Source organism: Pteropus vampyrus, unplaced genomic scaffold, assembly GCF_000151845.1.
Source record: "Pteropus vampyrus isolate Shadow unplaced genomic scaffold, Pvam_2.0 Scaffold40, whole genome shotgun sequence".
NCBI lineage: Eukaryota > Metazoa > Chordata > Mammalia > Chiroptera > Pteropodidae > Pteropus > Pteropus vampyrus.
Genome location: NW_011888821.1, coordinates 6,936,215 through 6,963,675, shown reverse-complemented (window position 1 = coordinate 6,963,675; position 27,461 = coordinate 6,936,215). Strand labels below are relative to the sequence as shown.

General features: G+C 38.6%; 1 protein-coding gene across 3 annotated transcripts in view; it reads left to right on the top strand.

Moving 5' to 3' along the window:
* PARN (poly(A)-specific ribonuclease) overlaps window positions 1-27,461 on the top strand; it is a 139,191-nt gene that overhangs the window by 11,441 nt on the left and 100,289 nt on the right. For all 3 annotated transcript variants that reach the window (XM_011358390.2, XM_023529642.1, XM_023529643.1), the window contains 12 exons: window positions 1,888-2,053; window positions 2,737-2,802; window positions 3,525-3,563; window positions 4,534-4,576; window positions 5,617-5,697; window positions 8,741-8,797; window positions 10,923-11,000; window positions 14,790-14,833; window positions 15,974-16,016; window positions 16,775-16,850; window positions 18,924-19,034; window positions 19,339-19,408. In XM_011358390.2, coding sequence (XP_011356692.1) covers window positions 1,888-2,053; window positions 2,737-2,802; window positions 3,525-3,563; window positions 4,534-4,576; window positions 5,617-5,697; window positions 8,741-8,797; window positions 10,923-11,000; window positions 14,790-14,833; window positions 15,974-16,016; window positions 16,775-16,850; window positions 18,924-19,034; window positions 19,339-19,408 — 874 coding nt within the window. The remainder of the gene's footprint in view (window positions 1-1,887; window positions 2,054-2,736; window positions 2,803-3,524; window positions 3,564-4,533; window positions 4,577-5,616; window positions 5,698-8,740; window positions 8,798-10,922; window positions 11,001-14,789; window positions 14,834-15,973; window positions 16,017-16,774; window positions 16,851-18,923; window positions 19,035-19,338; window positions 19,409-27,461) is intronic.

Below are 27,461 nucleotides of genomic sequence, written 5' to 3'. Positions count from 1 at the left end.
GCGTCTACAGGATGGCCACCGGATGCTCTCTCTTGTCTTTTTCTTGACCAGGTGATAAGAGCACCATGGCTCTTATCACTGGTAGCTTCACCCGGCTTCAGCATTTCTCGTTGAGAGCACTACTTCCTGTCCTCATTCGATCACTCCAGTACCTCTTTTCAGCAGTCTGTTGACCTCCATTGCTTTTTCACTGTTTCTTTCCACTTTCCTCTCTTGACTTCCCTCCTTGTCTATGTGGTCCATCATATCCTTCCTTCCTTCCTTTGTTCCTCTTTCCCTCCATTGTACTTGCCTAGCAAGGTCCCAACCCTGGTTGGATCTGACTACCTACCTTCTTCGTTTCCGAGCATCTGAATATTGCTGGAAAACATGACACACCTGAGCTAATTTGTCACTTTAAATTCATGAATACAAGCTTCAAATAAACACTCAGTATGCTCAAAAATCCTACTTTTCTGACTTAGGAATTCCAGCTCTCTGGGATGTCTATTTTTAGCTGTCTCTTTTTCTAGACCTCCCACCCCACCTAATGACCATGTGTGAAAATAAAGCCATCAGAGAAGAGCTGCTTCATGTTCGCACCACCAAACCTCTGTCTGGACCCAGCCTTTTTTGCTTATCTCCTTTACAGCGGTGTCTCTGTGCCTGTCAACAGCCAGTCCCTGTCTCTTGGTCCAGCACTGGCCCCTCCAGCTTGCCCTTCTCCCTTCTGAATTATTTTCCCTCTTTACTGTGTCGTACCTGTCCACATTTGTAAACATGCTTTAAGTATAGAGGTTCTTAACCAGTCCAGGGGCTGCCTTTCTTCCCCCATGTAGATAGAATTCAGGAGTCTGTGAACTTGGAGGGGAAGAAATACACATCTGTATTTTCTCTAACCTTGAACTGAATTTGGTAGTTTCTTCCATTATGAGTGTAGGCAAGAACCCCAGTGTTTCTTGACAAATGGTGATTTTCTAATTCCATAATTGTTTCTACAAAGTTCACTAGTGTCTTATGGCTTTTAAGACCGCCGATATCCTGCTGATGCCTAAATTTCTTTCTCAACACCTTTCTCTAGCACTATAGGCATATATCTGTAACTTTAATTTCCATATACCCTTAGGTGATTTCCTATATCCAGAAGGTAGCTTTTGCTTTTTATCCTTGGAGCCCCATACCTATTCTTTCCTAGTTTTTAGTAAGTGGCCCTATCACCTTCCCAATTGCTTAAACCTCAGAGCATCATTTTCGATTTTGCCTTCCCTTTATCCCTCACCTCCAGTATATCAGCGAGTGCTAGCTCTTCTATCTCGATAGAAGATATGTCTATAGTCTAGTCAGGGTACAGACTATGGCCCACTGCTTATTTTGTAAATAAAGTTTTATTGGGTCATGCCCATTCATTTACTCACTGTATGTTACTCTTTTCAAGTTACAAGAGCATAGCTTAGTAGTTGCAGTAGAGACTCCCATATGACCCACAAGCCTAAAACATTTATATTTTTTCCCCTGCTGGAAATACTCTTCTCTTAGCTCTTTGCATGTCTGGTTCCTTCTTATCCTCTGTAACTTCCCTCACAGTGGCCTTCTCTGGTCCTGGCTAAAGTCATTCCCTTCACTACAGAGCAGGATGTATCTACTTTGTTCACTGTTTGATTCCTCAGTGCCTAATACAGTTTCTGGCATAGTGTAAGTGCCAAATGAGAATTTGTTGAAAGATGAATGAATGAATGATGAAGTGCATGAATAAACAAATATTTCAAAATCATTTGCTTTTTCTCTTGACTTTTTCGAGATATATTAAATATGGTCTTTCCTGAGTGTTTTAGACTCTTTCATTTGTTAAATAGTTTTTATGTTAAAGAGTTACTTCTGCTAATATGTTCTTTTAAAACCTATGTTTAGGGATTCCATATTTAAATCAAGAAGAAGAAAGACAGTTAAGAGAGCAGTATGATGAAAAACGTTTACAGTCCAATGGTGCAGGAGCTCTGTCTTACGTATCTCCTAACACGTCAAAATGTCCTGTGACGATTCCTGAGGATCAGAAGAAGTTTATTGACCAAGTGGTGTAAGTTTCTGAACTGAAACCAGATGTGCACTGTGTAATGGGTATTAGAGCAGGACTGACATCCGTATCTCTAACCTCGCTGCACATACGTAGTACACACGGCGGTGTGATGTTGTGAGTAGCGGAGTTTAATTGTGGCATATCCAGATTTGTGTGACAATGGCACATTGTAAATGGGATTCTGTGTACTGTACTTAGACTTGTCACGTGTCACTGGGCAGACCTTCTGCATGGACCAAGGACCTGACAGCCACTGTCCAGTTTCTCTGAAGGCAGAGGAGTCAAATAGACCCTTCTAGATATTTGCAACATATGCATGTGTATTTCTCTCTCAGTGAAGTTTCTGATGAGCAAATGTGCCCTTGGAGGTGTGTCTAGTCTTACTTAGTTCACTTACCAGTATAACAGCTTTACTAGAAGAGTAAAAATTTAAGTCACTTGTATTGATGAATCCTTGAGAAGTTGTCACTAATTCATTAGTAACAATAATAACAAAAAGAATGTGCCAAGATAAATTATTTTTCTTTAAGCCTTGTTGCATGAAAAAGTTATAACATGATTGGATAAAGTTACATTGTCATGTGTTCTTATATTTAGATAGCTTTTGAGTATGATTATTCTGTTGGTTGATGACTTTTTTCCATAAGGGTATTGATGGTCATGTTTTTATTCTAATTTCTCAGAGAGAAAATAGAAGATTTATTACAAAGTGAAGACAACAAGAACTTGGACTTAGACCCATGTACCGGGTTAGTTGCCTTGAATCTTTTTACATGTTCTTTTTTTGGGAAAGGTAGATGATTTCCGGCATGGGCTACATTTGGTCTTTTAAAAACACATTCATAAATAGTCTTTTTATTACAGGTATGTTCCCAAAATTTAAGCACTAACTTTAGCATTGACACAGTGAAGGTGACAGTGTATTGAGACACTAAAGGAATGCTTTGTCCTGTCCTGGAAGAGAAATAACTGTTGTGCAACTTTGGCTTAAAGTTATGCTCAAGAGTGGCCTAACTTTTCACCTTGAGGAGTGCTTAATACACAAAGGCTTCAGAAGAGAAGGATTTACTGTCAGGCGACTTCTATCTTTTTAATTTTTCTTCATGGTAAAAAACATCAGCATTTCAAAGAGTAACTTAAACATTCTACTTTCCTTGTACTTTGTGACTATCTTGTACATCTGTCTACCTTAAACTCTTTTTATAAAACCACAGGAAGTAATACTTTGGTTAGACAAGAACTTCTACCTCTTCTGTAAAGGCAATATAATGATATTAAAGAACATTTTAATGAAGACAAATGGGGAGGAGTCCTCACACCTGAAACATCCTGCCTCTTTTTGTTTGCATATTTTCTGTCCCTTCTAATGAAGTCTCTTTTAGAAATTAAATGTCCTTCCCAACCAATGCTTGGTCAGTTAGGATTTCTTTTTAATGAGCCAAAACCAATAACTTAACTTTTGTTTTTGTAGGTTCCAAAGAAAACTAATTTATCAGACTTTGAGCTGGAAGTAAGTGTTTATATGATATGCAAGAGCTCTGTGAGGGACCTAGGGTTTAAAAACTGAATATAATCTCTTAGCTTTCATTTCATTTTTAAAATTCTGCAGGACTTGGTGGTTTGACCATACCACGTTCTTGTACAGTGCTTTATTTCCCCCTGTTTTCTTAAGTTGAATACCCACTTAATTAATTTTCTTTGTTATTGCTTCTTAATAGATACTTTAAAGCCTTTTAAAATTTCTTTAATTATCACTTTGGCTTTGTCTCTTAAGTTCTGGATTTGTAGTGTTTTTGTTCTTTGAAAGCATAGGATAAAGATTTGGTTTTAAGACCTAGAAAATACTCAGCCCCGAATATTTTCTAAAGTAGGGGTTTGACTGTGGATGGGTTTCAGGAGTTCTGAATCCCCTGAAATAATATCCAAACTTTTGTGTGTGTATTTTTCTTGGAATGTTTCCTGTGGTTTCATTCTATTTTCAAGTGGGTCAGTAACCCAAAAATTGAACATCAGTTTTAGACAGACCCATGTTTGCATTTGACTTTGGAGTTCTTATTCTTCCGTTAGAATCTGCCAGTGACTTGTATCCTGGGAATTTACTTCAAACATAACAGAAAAAGGGCCGTTGTTTTTTGACCAGCCTCTTCTCTTGTCATGCTATCCTTGCTATTTATTCCATATGGGTTCCAGATTCCTTTCCTTGGTGGAGGCAAACTATCACGCCAAACTGCAGCAGAGTTACCCATCTCTATCTTCTCCTGTGTTTGCCCACGCAATCTAAACAGACTTCAAAATTTCACTTAGGAATCTAGAAGCAAGATTTGGCTATGTGGTAATGAGTTGACTGTATTATGTGATGTAAGACAAAACTATTTCATTTAATTAAATTGTAACTGTATAGTTGCTTTTAAAGTGCTTGTGGTTTTAGCTGTCTTCGTCTCATCTACTGTTGTCATATTTTTTTCTTTTCTTTTCTTTAGGTATCCCAAAGGCATTCATGTTGAGACTTTAGAAACTGAAAAGGTAACCTCAAGAATTTTCTGGGGCTAATAATTAAACACGTGCAATGATACATCGATATGTCTAAAGTCAGAATTTACTCCTTCGCTCTGCTGTTTAGGAACTGAGTAACCTTGGGCAAGCCATTTAACCTCTCTAAGTCTCATTTTTCTAGTTTGTACATCGGGGGTAAGTATGATAATGATACTATACCCATCTCACAACTTTTTTATTGTTAGCCATAAAAAAGTGGAAGTGAACAGGTTTTGTAAACTTGGAAGCACGAAAATGTTAGTACCCATTTTTATTATGGCAGAAAGTTGTGATGGTGTACAAGAACAAATGGCTCCCTGTTATATGAGCAAGTAAAATTAAATTTTAGAATCTGGGGCATATGCAAAGCTGTCATCATGTATTCCCAAGGTGCACTGTTGGAACCATGATGGGTAATGGTGGGCTGTTGGTGGGATCCCTTTGCAGAAGTTTAGAATTTTACAGTTTAGTTGTTACTCTTAAATTATATGTCAAGTTAAATAAGAGATTAATAAGTAAATTAAAAAATAACCTTACTAGAAGATAAATCTCAAACTTTGACATAGGAAGTTTCATGGTGTGTTTAATTGATATAAAATGCATTATGTGAGGAAGAAGGTGCCAGTTATCTGACAGGTTATAAGAAAATTCAGGATTTTTTTCTTATGCTAATGAAATATGGTAGAGAAATTTTATTTTAAAACCAACTATTTAGAAACTCATATTCAAATTCAACATAATTTCTTAGTATTCATGTTGAAGAGTGACTTATTCTCATAATCTGTTGCTACTTTGACATTTGTTGGGCTCAATTAATAAACCATGGGAAAATGTCATGGAAACACAGAGGCAGAATTTTGGTTTATAATGCATCAACTCAACTTTTGGTGGCATTTCAAAATACTTTTATCGTGTTTAGCCCATGAGAGATTGTGCAGTGATAAAAACAATAACTTCTAATAATAGCAGAATTCTGAAATTTTGGGGGTAAAGTTGCTTCCAGAAAATTGTATGTTGGTTTTGTCTTTTAGAAAGAACGATACATAGTTGTCAGCAAAGTGGATGAAGAAGAACGTAAAAGAAGAGAGCAGCAGAAACATGCTAAAGAACAGGTAATTGAGTTAAGTTCATTTCCTTTGGGTGAGAAATGGTGACATAGTACTTTCTATCTGTTTACAGGTCAATTTAGCGAATAGTTTTCTCCCATAGAAGAATTGAATTGACAGAAAAGCCTAGACTAAAACAAGGGGAACTTGAGGTAAAGTATTTAGACAAAGCCAACACAGCGAGTCTGGCAACACAGTCGACTAGTCTCCCTGTGTCTGAAGTAGTCTTGGAGAACACTTTCTTGATTGTCATTTGGGTGGTGTGTCACTGATCTTTGTTGCTTGTTCACTAACATCACTGTGTCTGCTTTCAAGCACAGTTACTAGTTTTCCTGAAACAAAGTTTAGAACATGATTTGGCAGAGTAGGATGACACAGTGTTAGATTGTTGCCATCTGGAGAGTTGATTCGAGTCAGCCTAGAGGCAGGAAGACCACATAAGCTGTGGAGTAACGTGGCTAAGAGATGTCGGTGACCTAGAACAAGATAGCAGTTTAGGTGGAATCTAGAGATAAGTTAGAAGGTAGAATCAGTGAGATTTGTGATTGGTGAAAGAGGAAGAGAGAAAAAGGAAGATGCTCAAGCCTGAAATTTGAGCGACTGGGTTAGACTGGTGTCGGTTCACATAGGTGGAGTGGGCTGGAGTGATATCGGGGACACAGCAGAGAGGGTTTGCATATGGGAGGATGTCAAGCTCACACATATATAAGGCACATCTGACTGATTCAACCAGGAAAGACACAATTAGCCACTGTTAGATTTAGATGGTTTATTACTAAGAGAAGGAAGATCAGCCAGAGGTGGCAGCTGCATATGGTCCTTGTCCCACACACCAAAAGACAACACTGAAACAGAAAGGGGCCAAATGACTGTGACATGAGTTGTGGGTACCCCATCACTGAGGAGCGAGTTCTAGACTGCAGCTAAGTGCTTTTGTATTCTGCAGCCCTGTACTGACAGGAACGTGAGGCAGAAAGCACTAAACTTCATCAGAATGTGGGCGGCCGTGAGAAACTGTCTGACGACAGCTTGTTAGGAGAGAGAGGGAGGTGGGTAGGAGATGGCCTGTTAGCAGCGCCTTACAAACTGCCTCCCTCCCCTTCCCTCCTGGGGTGTGTCACAGGCATAGATTAGTTGCAGCTTAAGCTTTTGCCTGTGTGGCCTATTCGCATACGTGCAGGGTCACCAGGGCACCATGGTGGAGCTGTTCCCCTATAGTGGAAAAGATGTTACATTTTGTTTTTGACCCAGCGAAGCTTGAGATATCTTTGGGACATCCATGGCCGAATGTCACAGGGGTTGCTATTGTGGAGCGCAGGAAAGAGGTGAGGGCTAGACTTTCCTGTTGTTGGCAGAGAGACCAGGACTGGGTTAGAGCACCTACAGCAATCATGAGGAATGAGAGGAGGGCCTAGGGTGGGGTCCAGAAGACCACGGTGTTTAGATGGTGGACAGAATATAAATGCGTGTCGGGAGATCATTGTGACATGGCAGCCAGGGGAAGAGAGCGTTTGAAGAAGGGGATGTCAACAGTGTCTGATACGTGTGAGAAGTAAGGGCAAGGACTGAGACGTGGCCATTGGGCTCAGCTTTGGGAGTAGTTTTCTTTTTTTAAAATATTCTTTAAAGTTTTGTTTTTATTTTTAATCTTGGTAAAATACACATAAAAAAATTTACCATTTTAATCATTTTTAAGTGTACAGTTCTGTAGTGTTATGTACATTCACGTTGTAGTACAACCGTTATCACCATCCATCTCCAGGACTCTCCATCCCGCAGAACTGATATGTTGTACTCGTTAAACAACAGCGCCCACTTCCCCACCTCACCCCCTGGTAACTACCATTCTGCTTTCTCTCTCTCTGAATTTGACTACTCAAAGAAACTTGGATAAATGGAATCAAACTATTTTATCTTTTTGTTGCTGTCTTATTTCACTTAGCATGATGTCCTCAAGGTTCATCCACACTGTAGCATGTGTCAGAATTTCCTTTCTCTTTCAGGCTGCATAACATCCCATTATATAGACATGCCACACTGTGTTTATCCATTCATCTTTCAGTGGACCCTTGCCTTGCTTCCACCTTCTGGCCATTATGAATAATGCTGTTGTACATGAGTGTACAAGTATTTGATCGAGTCCCTGCTTTCAGTTCTTTTGGGTCTATACCCAGAAGTGGGGTTGCTAGATCATATGGAAATTTTGTGTTTAATTTTTTGAGGAACCACGATACTGTTTTCCATAGCAACTGTACCACTTTACATTCCCACCAATAGGGCACAAGTATTCCAATTTCTCTACATCTTCACCCACAGTAGTTAGCCGTGGGAGTAGTTTAAGGAGGTAAGCAGTTTCAGTGAGGGTGACGCCAGAGAGCAGACGGCTGCAGGTACCTGGGAGTTAACCGGGAGCTACTGAGTGGAGAGAAGTCTCTTAAGTAATTTAGCTGTGCAGAGACAAGGAGAAGGGACTGTACTTGCATGACCTTAGAGTTAAGGAGAGGGTTTCAAGACAGAAATTGAGCCTATTTAAACACCGTTAGGAAGAAAACAGGGAAGAGGAAACTGAGTAAGGATGAGTCTCAGAGTGCTGTGCTATAAAAATTTTATACATTTGACAAGGAAAAAGTCAGGAATCATGAGAATGCTTTATTTGGTCAATCAACTGCTGAATGGGTTTCCTTAGAATTTAATGCAGTATTGAATTTGGACAGAAGGTGGCAGGTTTTAAAAGTTTGTGTTTTTAAGACAGCTTGATAGACTTGTAAATTTCAACACAAAGTTGAAGTGATGAGTAAACCCTAGGCACCATTATTTTAGTAACTAAGGGATAATTTGCACCATTTTCACATTTTATTTTCTAAAGCAGAAAAAAAATAAACATTTCACATGCAGTTGTTTAGGTCACTAGATACAAAGCATGTGAAACTAAAGCTAACGATATAAAATTTCAGTGCCTTTTTTTGTTTATGGCTAGGTTTTACCCCATTCAAAGAAGGAATATAGTACATGAATCTTTTTTGTTTGTTTGTTTGTTTTTTTAAATTAGGAAGAACTGAACGATGCCGTGGGATTCTCTAGAGTCATTCATGCCATTGCTAATTCAGTAAGTGAACCAGACCTTTTCTTTTTAACTAGATTCCTGAACATAATATTTAAGGTGACATGACTAGTTATCACTGTAAATGGATTATTTTGTCACATACAGAATGTTTACTTGATATGGAGGAAGAAGTTAGAATTTCATAGACTGTTGTTATAATGCTCTTGATGCAACATCGTAATCGCTGAATTACGTCCAGCCTCATCCTGTATTTTCCCTGCCTCGGCTCTAGAATCAATGACTTCTCCAAGGAGCCCTGGTTCCTTTCATTGGGGAATAGTGTTTAGAAACCCAGACCTGTCACTGGGTTACTGCTGTGGTGTTACTACTTCTAGGCGCCCTTACTGGGCAGAGCTCAAAGATACATATGTAGGACTATGCATATGTATACACAGTGACATTTCTGTCATATATATGCATGCATACATACATACATAAATACAGATACCTATAAAACTGTGCCTTTGTACTGATACCTCAGATTCCAATCCACATGGTTTGCCTTTAGCCTGCTCTCTTCTCTTATTTGTAACTTTTTCTCCAATAGTGGGAAATCCAGTTCTTCTTATCTGCATTATATGTGTTTGTTTAAATCCGGTAGACACGTAAGAAGTTTTGGGATTACTACCCATACCTTGTGAGAAGTGCATTCACTGGCTGGACTACAGCGTTCATTGCAGGCCTGATGATATCTAGTCGAGAGACTGTTTTCATAGTTAGTTCTTTTCTTCCCAGCCTCCTTCAGCGTAGTTATGGGATTGATTTATTTTATAGTTAGGTTCATCTATTAATGTTTGTGTTCCATTTTGGGTTCCTCCAACATTTTTTCTATAGTTTCAGTCACTACTTGGGATTTTAGCATTGTGTAGATATTCGTAATGTACACACACACTGAGCCAAAAGTGATAGCTTGTCTGTTGGATTTGGGAGATTCTGTGTAGAGTGATTTATTTCAAAGAATTATGGTTAGCCCTTTGACTCTAGCAAGGAGTGTTACTCTGAAGGTCCACTGGGACTTAGTAAAAAGCTCCACTGTGGTGACCTTTTGCTTTATGTTAGAAATGGTGTCACCTGACTAGCTAAATTTAAGTTGAAGTTCCATTTTGGTAGCTTAATTTTTATCAGAATGGAGCAAATGAATTGCACACATATTTTACTTCAATTGGTTGAAAAGCAATGATTTAATTGAAAATAATATTTAAGAACATGTCCTATGAAGGTGCTAAATAGCCTTCTGGGAGAAGGATACATCTCAGAAAATGTACAATTGCTACATAATTATCATACTGATTTTGAAATCAAAACAGATACTAACAGGAGGCAAGTGATTCCACTTTCTGACCTGGATGTGGTAACTTCTGCTATAGATATTGGAAGAGTAGCCGTCCTGTGTTTTCCTAGATCTAATTACTGTTTGGATTCAATCCACCCTAGAAGATTCCTTCTATGAAAATGTGGCATTTGAAAGTCATGGATTTTCAAGTGATCTTGGTCAGTAGTTGGAAGATGGAAAAACTATAGATGAAGGATGCAGTCACATATTTGAAGTCTGAAATCTATTCAGCTAAAGCCCCTCCTACTACTGATGTTAATTTTCAAAGCACATGTTAAAGTAAAAATCAGCCTTTTCATATTAGGAGACATAAATTTGTAAAAATAACTTTAATAAAGATTACAATTTGGCTGTCAAAAAAAAGAAAAAAGAAAGAAAGAAAAGGAAAAAAGAACACAGTCCTGGATGGATATTTGGAGTTGTTTCACAAATTATTCCACAGTCCAAGGGACATGGTGTTTTCAGATTTTACCTTTTAACTTGAGCTCTTTCATTAAAATTTGATTACTTCTGATTCTTGTAGGTGGAAAAGTTAATAAAAATCAGAGTAAAAGATCAGTGAAATCAAAAGCATTTGGAGCTTTTATTTTGCATTCTAGATTTAACACCCCCAAATTTAAGAGAAATGAAGCCAGCCCTAATTTGCTTATTTGCATATACTTACATATTTTTTTAATGTGGAAAAATAAATTTAGTACAGAGTCATCATGGAATTGGAGCCATCCATTTCACACTCAGGCCCTTCTATAATTTTTGTACCTGTAAGTCTTTTTTTCTAACCTTGACTTTCTTTAGGGGAAACTTGTTATTGGACACAACATGCTCTTGGATGTCATGCACACAGTCCATCAGTTCTACTGCCCCCTGCCTGCGGTAAGTGCCTTGTCAGCCTGTTGAAAATTCACAATTTTTTATTACCAAGAAAGTGTCCTCCACTTGGGTGTTGTTTCGTTGTGTGCAGCATATTCTCACAGAAAGAATCTCCCTGAGAGAGAATCTCGTGTGCTTGGTTGTACATTTTTTAAGAGATGTACATACAGGGCATTTTAAGGGATCCTCACTCATCTGCCAGAGCAAGGCAAAACATTTATTTTATCTTAATACCAGTGGTTTGCTCAGTCAGTGTGTGGCAGGGCTTCCTCAACCACAGGCGTGGTCGTCTAGTTTGGTGCTGCCAATGTGAGATATAGCAGGGACATTGAAGGTGAGTGGTGCCTTAGGTCAACTGCACTGGACCAGGTCATACATAAGTTTCAAAAGGAGCCCCTCTGCTTTTGAGGGAGCATGGAGGACCCACAGCTGCTCGTTCCACTGAGATCAAACCCAAGACCTTCTATGCGTACAGCAGACATGCTAACCACAAGAGTTCTGGGTTACCTTCTGCTAAGCTGCTTCCCTTAGATTCTCTCTTGCCTTTTTTGTATTTTCATTCTTGGAGCCAAGTCATCTCAGTGCATCAAAGCATGAGCTTCTTTGGCTCCTCAGGAAAACAACTTCTCTTCTGTTTCTTCCTCCTTGCTCCCTAACTGCACTTGGCCTCATCTCACTTGTCCTCCCCTGTCCTTTATTTTCTCTCTGTATCTTCTGTTCTGTAATGATCTCACCCACTTTCAGAACTTTAGCGGAAGATACCTACATTGCTTTCTCCAGCTGTGATTTCTCCCCAGATCTGGGCACATAGCTCATGCGGGACTCCACATGTCTCCACCTGGCTAGGCTTCAGACTAAGTGGTGTTTAAAATGTATATGTTTCAAACAAGATGTGTACCTTACACTACCTTTCTTTCATTCTTACTGTCTCCAAACCAGTTCTTTCTCCTGATTCCTTTACTATAAATAATACCCAGTCACCAATACTATTTTTAACATGGGTTTGACTCTTCTTCTGTCCCCCAGATCTGCTAAGTTACAAAACCTGACACTTTTGTCTCCATGCTGTCTCTCATGTCTGGATTCTTTTAATTTCAATTGCAAATAGCATTATTTTTCATGTGGAGTTAACCAAACTTGAGGCAAGATTCCATGCCTTACTTTACCCTTCAGGCTATCTTTTAAACCATAGGTTGGCAAACTATTTCTATAAAGGGCCAAATAGTAAAGTAGATATTGCAGGTTTTCCAGGCTGGTACAGCCTCTGTCTTAACTCTCAATACTGCTGTTGTAGTCTGAGAACTATGATAAAATGCATAAACAAACAGTGTGGCTTTGTTCCAATAAAACTTTATTTAAAAAGTAGGTAGTGGGCTAGATTTAGCCTGCAGTTCATAGTTTGCCAGCCCTTGCTTTAAATTGTCACCTGGTTAATCTTTTAATGTTTCTGGATTGAGAGATACCCACTTTGGAGTTCAGGCTCATTTATACATCCTCAAAGCCTTGGTTACTTAACATTTCTTAGGAGCCATCAGCATCTTGATCACTTTCCTTTGCAGAAGTCCAACACAGCTGTGAACACTGTGGCTCTGTCACTCCCTTTGTCTTACTTCTGCAACCCTAAGGTTGTCATTGCTTTTCATGACAACTGTATCACCGTCTGGGACTCAAAAGGCTTCATACTTGTGAATCTCAAGACAAACATTATGGGTATGAATTTGCATTGTTGTAAAGCTAGAGAGCTAATGTTTATTTCAGGTTAACTACTTCTTACTAGTCAAACAGATCAAAGTAGCAGCTTCCCTCATGACTTTTTGACCTTCGAAACAATGGAACTATCAGTAAGGGAAGAGGAAAGTATATTTAATGCTATGTTTATAGGTGTCTTGGATACTAAGCAGAGCCTAGCACATAGGAGACGTTAAATACTGACTTAACAAACGAGTGACTCCCCACTGTGCCAGTTTTATAATCTGGTATATGGCTCTGTTCACATCACTGACCCTGCTCAAAATTCTGAACTAATCGTACATTCTTTGCTTTTCTATACAGTTGATTCTTTTTAGCCTGACATATCATTCTTTCTATGGTCTGTCCCAGCCATCTCCTATAGTCTGGCCACTCCTTACTCTCCTTATTCCCAGCCAGACTGGCTGATTTGTTCCCTGAGAAATGCCTTGTGATTTCGCATGTCTGTGATTTTGGTATATTATTTCCTCCAACTTGAATTTTCTCTAGCTTTTCTCAATGCTTGCTGTATACACCTTCACCTGTCTTACCAAGGTCTAGCTTAGGCCTCTTCCAGGAAGTTTTCCTTGCCTGCTCCTTTGCCAAGAGGAGATCTTTCCTTTCTCTGAACTCCCACAGAACTGCTTACCTGTTATGGTGCATAAATTTTATCTGTACAGCTTGCCCCCCTTCTCCTAGGTTATTGGACAAAGAATGTAACCTTGTTACTGTCTGTGTCTAAATGCCTAGCAGAGCATTTTGTACATAAGCACTTAATAAATTTACCTTGAACGAAACTAGTTTTAAATCAGATTCTAGTAGAAAGAGCACATAAGATTTGTTGTAGAGTAGATGTGGGTTAGGGTAAGTGGTTTCACCCTTTATTACTAAGGTAACCTGAGGAAGTTAATTCTTTGTGTTCTGTCATTGTCAGAGGAAGAAAATGGTTTCCTTCCATCTACCTTTGAAAGAAGTGATGAGAATAAATGATAAAAGCTATTTAAAATGGTAGAACTTTTACATACACTGGTATGGTACCAAAATTTGCATTTAAAAGTTTACTAAAGAACCCGCATTTTAGACCTGCCTTTTAGGGGGGAGTCTCTTCTTAAGAATCTTCATGGTACTTCCTCATGATCTTTTAGGAGACACTGGCCTAGAACTTCGCTATTGCTGGCCCTCCAAGTAGCCATAATTCTAATCTTTCCTTGCTTGTGAAGCTTTGTAATGCTTTTGAGAGTTTGCAAACAATTTTCATTGCATTTTTGTTTGGGTTAGCATTGGGGCTACTTGTTCATGTATTGTCCATTAATTTAACAACAGCCTTTGAAAAGCCAGTAAATATTGCAAACTAGCTAAATACCATCTGTATTTACAGGCTTGAAAGGCTAATTAGAAATGGCAGTTTCCTGTGAAGCATGAATAACGCTGAAGAGAAATGTAGTCACAAAGGGTCAGGAGTATGACTGTCAGTCTAGCGTGGCAATTATGTATGTAAATGAGTTAATTCAGAATTAGAGGAATCTCATTTCAGCTTTAGACTTCCTGATCAAAATAAACTTGGAAAATGAATTGTGTAATTTAGGCACTTGCTCTTCGTGCCACTTAAGCAATTTTCTGACTAAAAGCAGGAATTATATATTGAAAGTGTGTGTTTTAGTGGCCACTTTAACATTTCAAAGGTGTTTTCAGTAAAGGTATAACATCGTTCGCAGGTGTCCATTTCCTGTATGAACCATTTTATGTAAATAACATTGCTGGTCCCACTATAATGTTGAATTTGTGTAACAGAGCCATTATTGAAGGTTTTCTACATTGTAATAGAAACCTTTTCTTCCCCCTCCTATATCTGTTTTCGTTATGTTATGTTATATCAGGTCAGAGGAAATTATGAAGATTTTTAAGTAAGTTATTATTAACTAGAAATGGGTCTTGCAGTTTAGCTTGAGGGGCCTGTGTGAAGAATCACAATTAGTTTGAGAAGAGACCTGTGGAACTAGAAATATTGTGTATATTTTTACTGCTGCGCGTGTTAAATTATAACAAGCCATCTCTTGTTTTTAGGACTTAAATGAATTTAAGGAGATGACAACATGTGTTTTCCCCAGGTAAGCTTTCTCTGAGGATTTGTCTTTATTTAAAACACTCATCATGGCATTCATAATGCAAATAGGTGTATAGTAACTTATTAGAACCATTAGATTGTGATTATAATCCAGTTCACATGAGAAATAGTTTAATAGATCTGAGGTTGTAATGTTTTACTTTTATAATTGATGATTGGTTTTGTTATTCTATTAAAAATCAGAATTTGAACTAAGAGTAAAAATAGAGAGCAGCTCTTTTTTTCTCATTTCATGTCTTGCTGCCAGAAGAACTGAAGTTTTCCTGAGCCAGCACTTGTCTTTCCGCTATGTTGGTTGTACCTTGTCACAACGAAGTGTCCAGTTGAGAGTATCCAGTTGAATATTGGATATCGTTGAATATATATTTGGATGTAGTTGAATATATCCAGTTGAGTGTTCTGTAGTCAGTCAAGAACTGTCTGGCTAGAGATTTTCCCCTCAGCTTTAAGTCAGTGTTTCTACCCATTAGTGTTTTCCGTAGTTAATATTGCCGGTTAGTCTGATGTGTCACCTGTCTGATAGATCACATGTTGGTCATGTGGAACCCACAGACAAGCTTCTGCATTTGAGGACCTGTTTGAAGAGGGACAGATGTGCCAGTGGGGCAGTTGCTTTTTCAGCAGCCTTTTATCTAGTCTTCATGTTTATGTGGAGATTAACAGTTTTCATATTAGTCTCTCTCTCTCTTTAATATTCCAGTCTCTGAAACAGAATAGTAAGAAATAACAGCAATAGCCTGAAACTAGCAAATGCAGATTTCAACCATCTGAGAATTTATGTCGTACAAACCTGGTGATGGTAAATGGTGATGGCTTGGCAGAGTTGGACCTGCAGTGGGTTTTGACCTGTGTAAAAACATATGAGGATATTCGACTTCACCTTGAGATTGGTGTAGCCCATACCGTCTTAGGGGACGAACTCTGAGTACGACAAAGTCCCTGACCGAGGGGGCCAAGTGTCCAGTCCAGTGTAGCAGGGATGTGGAGCTAGGCTCACAGTGGTTAATGTGCTTAGTTCTTCCCCTGTCCACTTTTAAGACAGTAGGCTGTTCATTTGAGTAAAAGACATTTTGAACACTGATATACATTTTGTTTACCATATTAAAAATTCTTTTGTTTTTAGACTCTTGGATACTAAATTGATGGCCAGCACACAACCTTTTAAGGTATTTAAAAAATTTGACTGTCAGTGATACGCTATATTTGAAATTTCCTGAATTGCTACTAAGAACTCTGGACTTTTGGTCTATTTAAATGTCATTTTTCATATACATCTACCTCCTTTCCCTCAAAAAAAAGAGAAAAGAATGAAAAAAAAAAATGGAAAAAGACCAGAAATAAATATATTAAAATGTGAATAGCGGTTATCTTTGGGTGGTGGAATTTTTTCCCCCTTTTTATTTTTTTCGAATGTAAATTTTTAACATTAAAATACATCGTGTATTTTTGGTCGCACATGCACACACTTCCTACTTTTATATATTTTGGATAGGTCGCACGATAGGTCGAATAGGTCGCACATGCACACACTTCCTACTTTTATATATTTTGGATATGTCTTATAATCAAGAAAATTCAGGTAAAGGTATCATTTACAACTTTGTGAAGTGACTGTACAGCTGAGTGAAATGAATGCCGGTACCGTGTAAGAAAAATGTAGCTTTCTGGCCCAAGATCTGCAGATATTTAACACGTGTATAAAAAAATCTTTCATATGTCTAAACTTTCCATATGGTGGAATTAAATTTGCTGCTTCTCTTTCACATTGACCAAACGATGACTCCTGTATTTCTTTTAAAGAACACAAGGGGGCAGTATTAGATGCCCCCTTTTTTTTTGGCGGTGACATGCAGTGAATCTCTTTGATGTCTGTTGTTGCACTGAGATGATGAAGGCTCACAGTTCTTCGCTTACCGGTTTGCAGGATATCATTAACAACACATCCCTTGCAGAATTGGAAAAGCGATTAAAAGAGACACCTTTCACCCCTCCTAAAGTTGGTAAGTATACAAAATATAAAATGAAAATCTTCAAACTCTTTGTGATGATTATGTATTGATGTAAACTGTAGCAGATGAAACCGTTCTAGAAACTAGATTGCACATTTATAGATTTTGACTAAATTAACTTGCTTACACCCTGTGTTGAATTTTGTTTTCTGAATAAAAATGGTCTTCTAATCTTACATTAGTTTTTTGTTCATAGAATTGGGTAGCCCGTTTGTTGAGACATTTGGCAATTAAGCCTTTAGGGTTTTTATTTCCTAATACTTGGAATTCTCCCAAAATTTGATGCGTCCTTTTCTATGGTGGCATTGTTTAAGCAGAGACAAAGAATTGGCGATTGATTGCTAGAGCTAGAATGAAAATATACTTTTTGTCTCAGAGAAGCCCAAGAACTGGGTTTACAGATGAGAAAAGAGAGTTGTCTCCACCCCTGCCACCTTCAGGGGTGTCTTAGGAGTGGGGTGGCAGCAGCGAGGGAAACCAGAAGCAGGGAGGAATATTTCTGTGGGTAGAGATGTTTTGCCATATCTGGCCACCTCTGCTGCCCAGATATTTGATGAAACTTCCAGGTGTGACTTCCTGTTTGTCTAATTGTGCTGCTGATACTATAGTTAGCCTTTCATGAGTTATAGCCTGCAAACTTCTGAAGACATGGATAATAGGACCAAAGTTTCAGAAATTGACACCGTAAGATATTAAAGTAGCCAAGAGTAGTTATTTGCTTCCCTTTCTGGGTAATAATCCAAAAAAGGAATTAAGAAAAAGCATTGGGAAAAAGAAACCTGATCTCTTCTATAGCAATATAATGGAAATAATTGATTTTGAAATCTGTGTTTCAACTAGTAATAGAGGCTATTAGTTGACTGTCATGTTAAAAGGTTATTTTTAAAGCTTATTAAAGTCTAATATTTAATACTTATGGAGGTTAAAGAATTCTTGTTTAAAGAGCATTGTATTGATATAAAAACAGTTATAGCTTTTCATTGTTAATTTCCCTTCACACTGTTTTTGATTCTATTATTACCTTTTTGATACTCATTTCCAGAATGGTTCTGGGAAATAATTATTTACGAATTATCCTATTATTTTATCCTTTGTATTCTCCTACTTTTATCCTATTATTTCTGTATAATATCCTGGTGTCTGGTAGGGGATTTCCTCTAGCAGGTGACTCTTCTCAGATGTTATCTTCTCAGCATCTGTGTGCATCATGTGACAAAAGAATCGTGGTACAAAATGGTTGCTCCTGTAAAGTGGCCTCATGTTCCAAGGGCCGCATTACAACTAGTTCTGGTCGGTTTTTGGAGTTGGTTGTATTTATATCTGTGAACCTGGGAGCATAGTAGAGGACAGTGTTGGATTGAGCTACCAATATTGATTGGAGTCTTTTGGTTTGGGGAGGGTTACCTGGGGTATTATTGATAGATAATAATTACTGAGTGTTTACCTTATGCCAAGCACTGTGCAAGAGCCTTGCTTACATTAGCTTATTTGATCCTCACAAAAACATCACAAAAAAATGAGAGAAGTGTGATTATTATCTTTATTCTTCCAAAATAGAGGCCCAGAGGTGAAATAACCTGCTCAAGATCACAAATAAGTAGTGAGTGAAGATTCAAACATAGACAGTGGGACTCCAAAGTTCAGGCTATTAGTCATTACTCTGAAATTCCTGTTGTGTCCCCATGTTACAATATCTGTAAGGGAAGACTCCCCTTTTTGTGACCTTAGAAAGCAATCAGAAGAGGAATCATTGTCATAAGTGAGTTATGTATGATCATAAGTAGCATTAGTGTGCCATGGGGAGGCCTGCGGCCGAGTTTTGTTAATAACTGAGGCATCGCTCTAGTCTAGACCAAAGCTCCCATTTAAAGTGACTCTGGTACCTCATGTTGTATGGGCTTATGTGGAGAGAATGGGAAAAAGATAGCTTTTTTAAATGCAAATTTATTTAGGATATTTCTGCAGCACATACTAATGCAGTTTGTTTTTGATAAGGCAATATGCTTACTAGTCTTCATGATTTATGATGTCGTTGAGAAAACTGTTTTTTTTTTTTCTCTTTAGAAAGTGCAGAAGATTTTCCAAGTTATGACACAGCTTCTGAACAGCTCCATGAGGCAGGCTATGATGCTTATATCACAGGACTGTGTTTTATCTCCATGGCAAACTACCTAGGTACTCACACTGTACATGTTTCTGTCAAACACATAGTGGTCTAGAGTGGATCTTACCTGTCTACCATTTCCCTGGGATCCACTCACCCAGTTAGACGTGGGAAGCATCAAGAGTCGCAGGAGACTGGAGTGAGGTGATAGAGCGTGCACTGGAGGAACCATTGACTTGTACCTGGGATATGGAACTTGGCCCATATGAACTTTACCCGTGCTGACCCATACTGTGATTTAAATGTTTTTTTGCCTGAACTTTCAGGCTTTGTCTACTTGACTGTATATAATACTCTGATTCTTTTCTCCATTAGGTTCTTTTCTTAGTCCTCCAAAAATTCATGTGTCTGCCAGATCAAAACTCATTGAACCTTTTTTTAACAAGTAAGTAATCAGTGGGTCCCAGGGCCCATGTTCTCTCACTGCGGACTAGCCTCGTATCTGGGATGTCAATCAGGGAGGATTGGGAGGTGTAGTGCATTTTCAGATGAAATTTTTCTCATGTCTAGTGATTCATGGTTTTTTAATATAGAAATTGACCATTTGGGAAATAACTTATTAAATATATTGGTTAAAAAAGAAAGAAAAGAAAGCACTGCCAAAGATAGTGCATCTCTTCCAAGACAAAACACTGGTGTTTCTGACGTTTAAATTACCTGTAAGGGAGACTGTGCGTGTGTATGAAGCTTTGATTGTCATTGCGTCATGAGCCCTCAGTGGATTCAGTAAAGCAGAAGCTTGCTCATGTACCTTCATGATTTAGGGAGAAGTCTGAGTTCAGAGCATTTTCAAAGAATCTCAAGATTATTACTTCAAAGTATGATTTGTGCTTTCTTGGCACCATTGAGACTATTAAAGTTATGGATGCCCTGAAGCAGGCCACAGTTTGGCTCTGTGCCAGAGCCCTAAACCTTTATCTCTACTCCAGCTCTTAGCAGGGTTGGTGCTAGGAGATTCTGAGCTAGCCAGACAGAACAAGATGGCACACAGTGACCACCATCACTGAGAGAAAGAATATTTTGGTGTTGGGTTGGTTACATCATTTCCTTGCATTCTGTGCAGCAGTTTGCAATCCTATCAGTGCTTTACTGGGGAAGAATACTGTCTCCTTAGGATGTCTGTGTAAATACTAGTATCACATGCTTGTACTTGGGTGACAGGCTGCAGAGACAGATGTTAATTCCAAACATCTGGATTGGAACAGGTTCAGAATTTGTGTATTCTGAGTGAGGGGATTTTATCATACTGTGGCTTCTTATTTTTTTAATCTTTGTTCTTTTCTGTGAAAGTTCAGAAGTAAATGTGTTTGACTTTCCAAATATCTTTCAAAGTGGACTGGGTAACAGTGTGGTGTATGTTAGAAATTACGTTGAGTTTTTCTGTATGGGAAATTAATTCTGCTAATGGTTGAGTCCTTGCTGTCTATCCAGTTTCTTATGGGTAAAACAGGATTTTCTCAGCAATTAACTCTTATTTCAGGGCAGTTTATGTCACAGACCATGGAACCTATAGGTGACGCTAAATATTGTTTGGATCATGGTCATTCCCTTACATGTTTACATGCATAATGTTAAGTTCATTATTCAACGCTATTTTTTTTAACTGGGAGTTGTGTGCTTATTTATAAATATTGAAAACAACGGTCCTATTCTCCATGAAATCAACTCCTTATAAAATCATATGATAAATACAAACTGGGTTAGGTATAGGCAGCACCTAGTTGATCAGTAATCTCTGTGACCAACATAAAGAGCGCCCAAAATAAGCTTTGATTAAAGAGCTTAAGTAAGACTGTATATCCTTAGATCAATTTAATATTGCTAATGTGCAAGACCATTACTCAGAAGAACTGAACAATAAACATATAGCTTCATTTTGAATTGGGATGTGTGTCCATTCAGATTTTTTTTGTCGAAACCTAGATACATGCCAAAAGTAGTTGAGTTTTCGGGAATCTTCCTGTGATATTGTACTGAAAATTTTTGCCTAATTTGATTTTTTTGCTCTATTTTTTCCCATCTATAAAGGAAGAATATTTTCTTCATCCTTGAAGACCAAAAAAAAAAAAAAAAAAAAAAAAATCTAGCAGGATTTGAAATGCAACATAAGAACTGTTTCTATTATTCTATATTGGAATGGCTTAGTCAAGTACAGTCATCCATTCTTAATTCATTTAGAAAGTGGGAAAAGCAGTTGCTTCTTTTGACATCTTTCTGTGTTAATATTACCCTCATTCTTTCTTATATGCAGGTTTGATTTATAACATTAAACCTTGATTTTGTCATTTTTTTTCAGGATTATCCTTGTAGAAAAACATCCAACAATTACCATAAACATTTTTTCAATAGTTGATTTTAGAAAAATCTGTTAATTTTTCTGTGGGTTTATTTATGTTGGCACCAGGCTTTTCTCAATGTAAGCTTAACCAAATATGCATAGTCCTAACATAAATTTTGAAGGTCATCAAACAGCCCACATACGCAAATAATATTTTGTTCTCCTGTCACCAGATTTATGTTTAAAAAGTAAACCTTGAGGGGAGGTAAGCTCCACCTATTTCCGCTTTCTTCTAAATTAGCACTTGGCTGTATTAGGTATCTTTTCGGGAAGCTTTATAGCCAACTGTTGAGAAGGCCCAAGACAGCCAGTGATTGAGCAGTATGCTGAGATCGAGTGTAATATAAAGTGCGTTCTGAGCCATATTTGTCTACAGGAATGTCCCATGAGGATTTTGCGTGGTGCCCTTTTGTCTCTTTCATAGCCTGGGCACCTCCCGTATTTCTCCTTCCTCTGTTGGAATCAGAATGAAAGTCCTAAGAGAGTTCGGATCAGACCACTGCTAATGACAGGCTGTCAGGAAGTGATTTACCTTCTTTTATAACGGTCAGTTGTAATCAGTGCATGGAAAACCAGGCTGAGAGAAGATCCTTTGGTCAAATCCTTTTAGGCTGGGAAGAACTAAAAATACTCTCTGCTTTTACTTTTTGTTGCATCACAAAAAGCACAAAATGTTTTATTAACAGTCATCTGTTTCTGCAACACACCTTGAACTCTCTTGTAGATGACCTTTTATGAAGGTTTCTTGGGAAGATTATTTTCTATTTACCTCAGTTCTTAGACAGAAGGAAATGACTAAGTCTTTAATTTTGGCTATTCTCTGTAAGCAGTAGAATTAAAAAGAAGGAACTGCCTGTAGTTTACTGTACACACAGGATGGCCACCTCATTTTCCACACAAGTGTTCTGAATCTGAACAGGATTCTTCTAGAAATCTCTTGTCTTGCTGGGATGACCCTGGGCCTGTTCTTTCTAAGCTGCAGACGAGGAGAGAAGCTGTTAGAAGGAGTGATATGCTCTTGGACAGACTGTATCCTCCTTTGTAAAATGGGGATAATGCTTTTCCTCCCACAGAGGTTGTAAAGATTGCATGAGATGGGGAAGGACTTTGATAGTTCTTAGAACTTAGTAGGTGCTGGGGATATATTGTTTTCCTTTCTTGAAATAAAAGAGAATTTCACGTGCTAGGAGATTCAGAAACGTCAGTGTGGTAGTGGAATGTTTTATGTTTTTAGTATCATGATAAAGAAGAAAATTTGTTATGCGGATATAAAATTGGAGTACAGTGGCTACAAATGTGAAGTGTCTACTTTTGCTTGTATCTGCCTTTTAGTGTTTGCTTATGAAAAATCAGATACCAAAATCCATGGGTGTTCAAGTCCCATAGACAAAATGGTGTAGTATTTTTGTATAACATATACACATTCTCCCATATATTTTCATTCTTCTCTAGATTATGTATAATACCTACTGCAGTGTAAGTGCTATGTGATTAGTTGTTATCCTGTGTTGTTTAGGGAATGATGACCAGAAAAAAAAAAGTCTGTACATGTTCCTTACAGAGGCAACCATTGCAGGCCTAAATACGTAGTACACATCAGCAATAACATAACATTGAATTTTTTGTTTTTTCAGCTGCAATTGGTTGAATCCACAGATGTGGAACCCATAGATATAGATGGCTAACTGTACCTCCTTTCTTCCCAGGCTTTTCATTGATAATAGACAGAGCAACTCTCATTTGCCCCACTTAGTAGCAGCTGCCATTCATGCTTAGCTGTGTGGTATGCCAGGTCACATGCCAGGTTCCTAGCAGGTTGTCAGTAGGCCACATGTCCAAAAGGGCAGACCACTTGTCTCTCAAGATAGTGGTGCTAAGAAGCCCTCACTGAGGCTTCTGTCCCTCCTGTCCCCCGTCATACAGAGGAGCAGAAGGTGCTGAAATAACAAGAGGACAAGGCTAATCTATTCTCATTCCTGGTTTTTGTTGTCAATTTCTAACATCCCAGGTGATGTATTGAATGTGTCTTTACTGAGATACTGTTCAGGTCAGATATAAATTAGGTTTATTGTTTTAAGTGTTACAGTAATCTGCCTCCCAAGGTAAGCAGGAGTTATAACGGTTTGTACTGTTGATAAGGCATAGGTTTGTCACGACACTTCACATAATTGGTTTCCATTTCCATTTAAATTTTTTTTTACTACGAAAACATAAAACTTTATTTCCATCCTTTCAATTTCTTAACTAATTATAGTTAACGTCCATATATATTTTACAAAATACATTTATATGAGCAAATGGATGTTTTTTGTTTGTTTTTTTGCAACTTTATTTTTAGTTTTTTTAACATTTTATTTTTTTATTTTTATTTTTATTTTTCCCCTCCCGCCCCTCCTCCATTTAAAATTTAAAAACCATTTGGTTAATTTATTCAGGAGAATTGCTTCACTCCAGGATACTATGTAGTGTAGAGCAGTTGCGGTCTCTGGGTCAGTTACGTAGGTTTGAATCCCAGCCCCACTCCTTATCTCTGTGCAATCTAGGGCAGGTTCCTTACCCTCTCTGCGCCTCAGCTTCTTCATCTGTAATTGAGATTATTAGTGCCCATTTGTATGGTTGTCATGAGGGTGAAATGGGAGAATAGGTGAAATGCACAGTGCCCAACACACCATGGGTCTCAGCTTGTCACTGCTGCCATAGCTGTGGGGACATTTATACTTTGAAGATATGCTTCTCTGACCAGACACTGGGAGCAAATAGAGAACTTTTTGCTTTCACAGAAGATACCATACAATCGTACCTTTTTGTACTGGGCATTTCCTATAAGGGGGGCTTTGGATTTATTTATAAGCCTCAATCAGAAAAGGCAGGGAAGGAAAATCCTGCTTGTAACTACATGGTGTTTAGTTAGATTTGAATGTTATCTTTTCTCGTCTTGTTTTTCTTCTTTGAGGCATATGGTTATTTCTCAGTCTTTGTGCTGTGTAGCATTTTCAGTGGTAGATTTTTATTGAGAGAAGAGGAAAGAAATAGCATTTACTAAATGACCCCTTGGAAGCTGTTTCTTTGAAATTTTTTAAACATCTTTATTGGGATATAAGTTCACATACCAATACAGTTTACTCATTTAAAGTGAACAATGGTTTTTGTTATATGGTATAATTTTTAAAAATATGGTAAAATATATGTAACATATAATTTGCCATTTTAATCATTTTTAAGTGTACAATTCAGTGGCATTAATTACATTCACAGCGTTGTGCAGCCATCACCACTATCTACTTCCAGAACTTTTCCTCACTCCAAACAGAGACTGCGTAACCATCAAGCCATCACTCCCCATTTCCCCTTCCCCTTAGCCCCTGGTAATCATGAACTTACTTTTCTGTCTCTATACATTTGTCCTTTTGTGAGCTGTTTTTGAGCAGCTTATTGCTTCAGTGAGATTTGAATCTATTAAAACTGTTGATATTTTCAAACACCTGGAGCATTTTGCCTGTCAGTGTATATTGCTCTCCTGTGTTTGGATCACTTTGTGGGCACATTGACCTTGAGGTTCATGGCCGTGAAGTTGTGCAGCTGCCTCCACTGAGGTTCACTCATAGGCGAGGCAGCCGGGCGGGGTGAAAGAGTAGAGGTCTCCTGTGGGCCATCGTGGCTCACATCACGCCACTTGGGCCGGGCGCCTGTCCTTTCTGAATCTGAGTTTCTGCGTCTGTGCGATGGAGATGACAGTGCCCACCTTGTCAGGGTACCCTTGGGTTGCCAAGTAGCATTGATAAGGCTGCTTAGCATGGTGTGTGACAGGTACCAGGGGTATGGAATGTGACTGGTACTGTGGCTTCCACCACAGTGAACTTCCAAGAAAGTAACGTGAGCCTGGTTTGACCTGCTATCAGGGGCTGTTGTAGGTAAGCAGAAAGGGCTGTATGTACTTAGCTGAGTGTCCTTGGGTGGCAGTCTCTCTGTGTTGACAGGAGGAAAGAGGCACAAGTGCATGGTGCCAATAAAATCTCTTTTATAGAGAAAGCAACTTAGAAGTCCTCTTAAGAAAACACTTCATAACTGTCTTTATGTGTTAATTTAAAAGGTCTTGCTATTAGGTTGGGTTGTGAATCAGAAGAGACTGTCTGCCCTCTGTGTTGGTCTCTCTCATGTGTGTTGAGCCTTGTGATGATGGTGAGGCTGTGTAATTTGTGAGGCTGCAGAGGAAAACAGATGATCCGCTTCAGTTGTCTGACACCAAGAACAGCTGTGCACTGCACATCTTTTTCTTCAGAATCCCCTGCTGATGCCAGAACCGAGGAGGTCAGGGCAGGTAGGATGGAGACAGATAATAGCCATGGTGATTGTGGGACCCTTCTTCTCCAATGGCCTTGGCTTTCCCAAGAGCTTCATAGTTGTTAGCCTTGAATTTTGTCTTAATGGTTCTTGAGTAAAGGAGTAATGTCCTCTAACTCCTAGCTTCTACCAAAAATGGACCTCGAACCAGGGATAGGGAGCAAAGCTCATCCCACATCCTCACCTGGTTAGAAGTGGACTGTGGTGCTGTTGTAGATATCGCTTTTTAATCATAAAAAGCCTAGGGAGTAAGCTTTTTAATAAAAACAAGAGTCCATTTTCACCCTCTTCCAGATTGTGCATACTTTGGAGTCAGGTACCATGAGAAGTAGAATTGCACCATTATAAATGCTTGGAGCCACCTTCCACATTCCAGAAGGGTTGAAGTCAATTTCTTCCTAGTTTACAGATGTATTTTTCCATAGTACACAAAATGTATTTTATCCTCACATGCCTTAACTGAAACCCTTTCTTTGCCCTGAGTCACGTTCATTTCATTTTGGGTTCTCCAAATTAGTAGGATAGAATCTCCAAGAATTGGCTTGGTTTGAGCACCCTGACAGTTCTTTAGTATACTGATTTTCATAAAGGCAAAAGACAGGTGAGTCTAGGGCACATTAAAATATTCTTAAGCCTTTTGTCCGGTTTCTTAAGACTGGGAGCTCGTGCTTGTTTCCACAGCCTCGGAAGGGTGTGCTTGCCTTAAGTTATTACCTTATCTGATTTCCGTATGCGATCTTGACTGCCAAATTTATCAGGTAAGCTTCTTCTGTGGCTTTATCAAAGGTTACTTTTTAAAGAAACCTTGATGGGCACCCACCCCGCAAACCTCTGCTTGGCATGCTAGCCCTGTGGGTATACAGGGGCTGTCCACAAACTGAGCTATTCTAGCCTTATATTTGCTCTGGTTACTTTATAATACAGTTCCCTCTGGCTTAAAAACTTGTTTATCATTATGATAAACAATTAGTTTATTATTAAAAAAAAAAATCAACCCTTGGATATATATTTAAACAGCTTGCCTCCTCTATTATAGGGTATTATCTTAGTTTTCTGTGACTGCTATACAAGTCACCACAAGGTTGATAATTTAAAACAACAGAAACGTACATTTTCACAGTTCTGAAGTCCGGAAGTTTGAAATCAAGTATAGATATGCTCCTTCCAGAGGCTCTGGGGAAGAATCCATTTCTTGCCTCCTCCAGCTTCTGGTGACTGCGGCATTCCTTAGCTTGTGGCCACATCCCTCCAACCTCTGCCTCCATGGTCGGTCACATGGCCCCCTCTTCTGTCTACATGACTTGTCTCTCTCTGCCTTTTTCTTAGAAGGATACCTGTGATGTCCTAGCCAAGTGGATAGTCCAAGATAATGTCCTCATCTCAGGACCCTTAACTTAATTGTTAGTTACATCTGCTAAGACCCTTTTTCTTAAGAAAGCAACAGGCACAGGTTCCAGGGTTGAGAATGTGGGCATATTTCTTTGGAGGCCACCATTCAGCTCACTATAGGCCAGTTAGTAGTAAAGTCAGCATTCTTAGGTATTCCTCATCCTGCTTTGGCCCTGGCTGTGGGCAAGTAGGCAATAGTTATTTCCAAGACTATTTAACATTTAGTTAATATGATCCAGGGGTTAGCAGTGCCCCCTAAGACATTTAGACTAGCTACTACTATCTTCTCCATTGAACATCTTCAGCTCTTCAGAGTTTATCACCCATACTGACTGTAGTCTCTGACAGCAACAGTCAGAGGTAGATAATA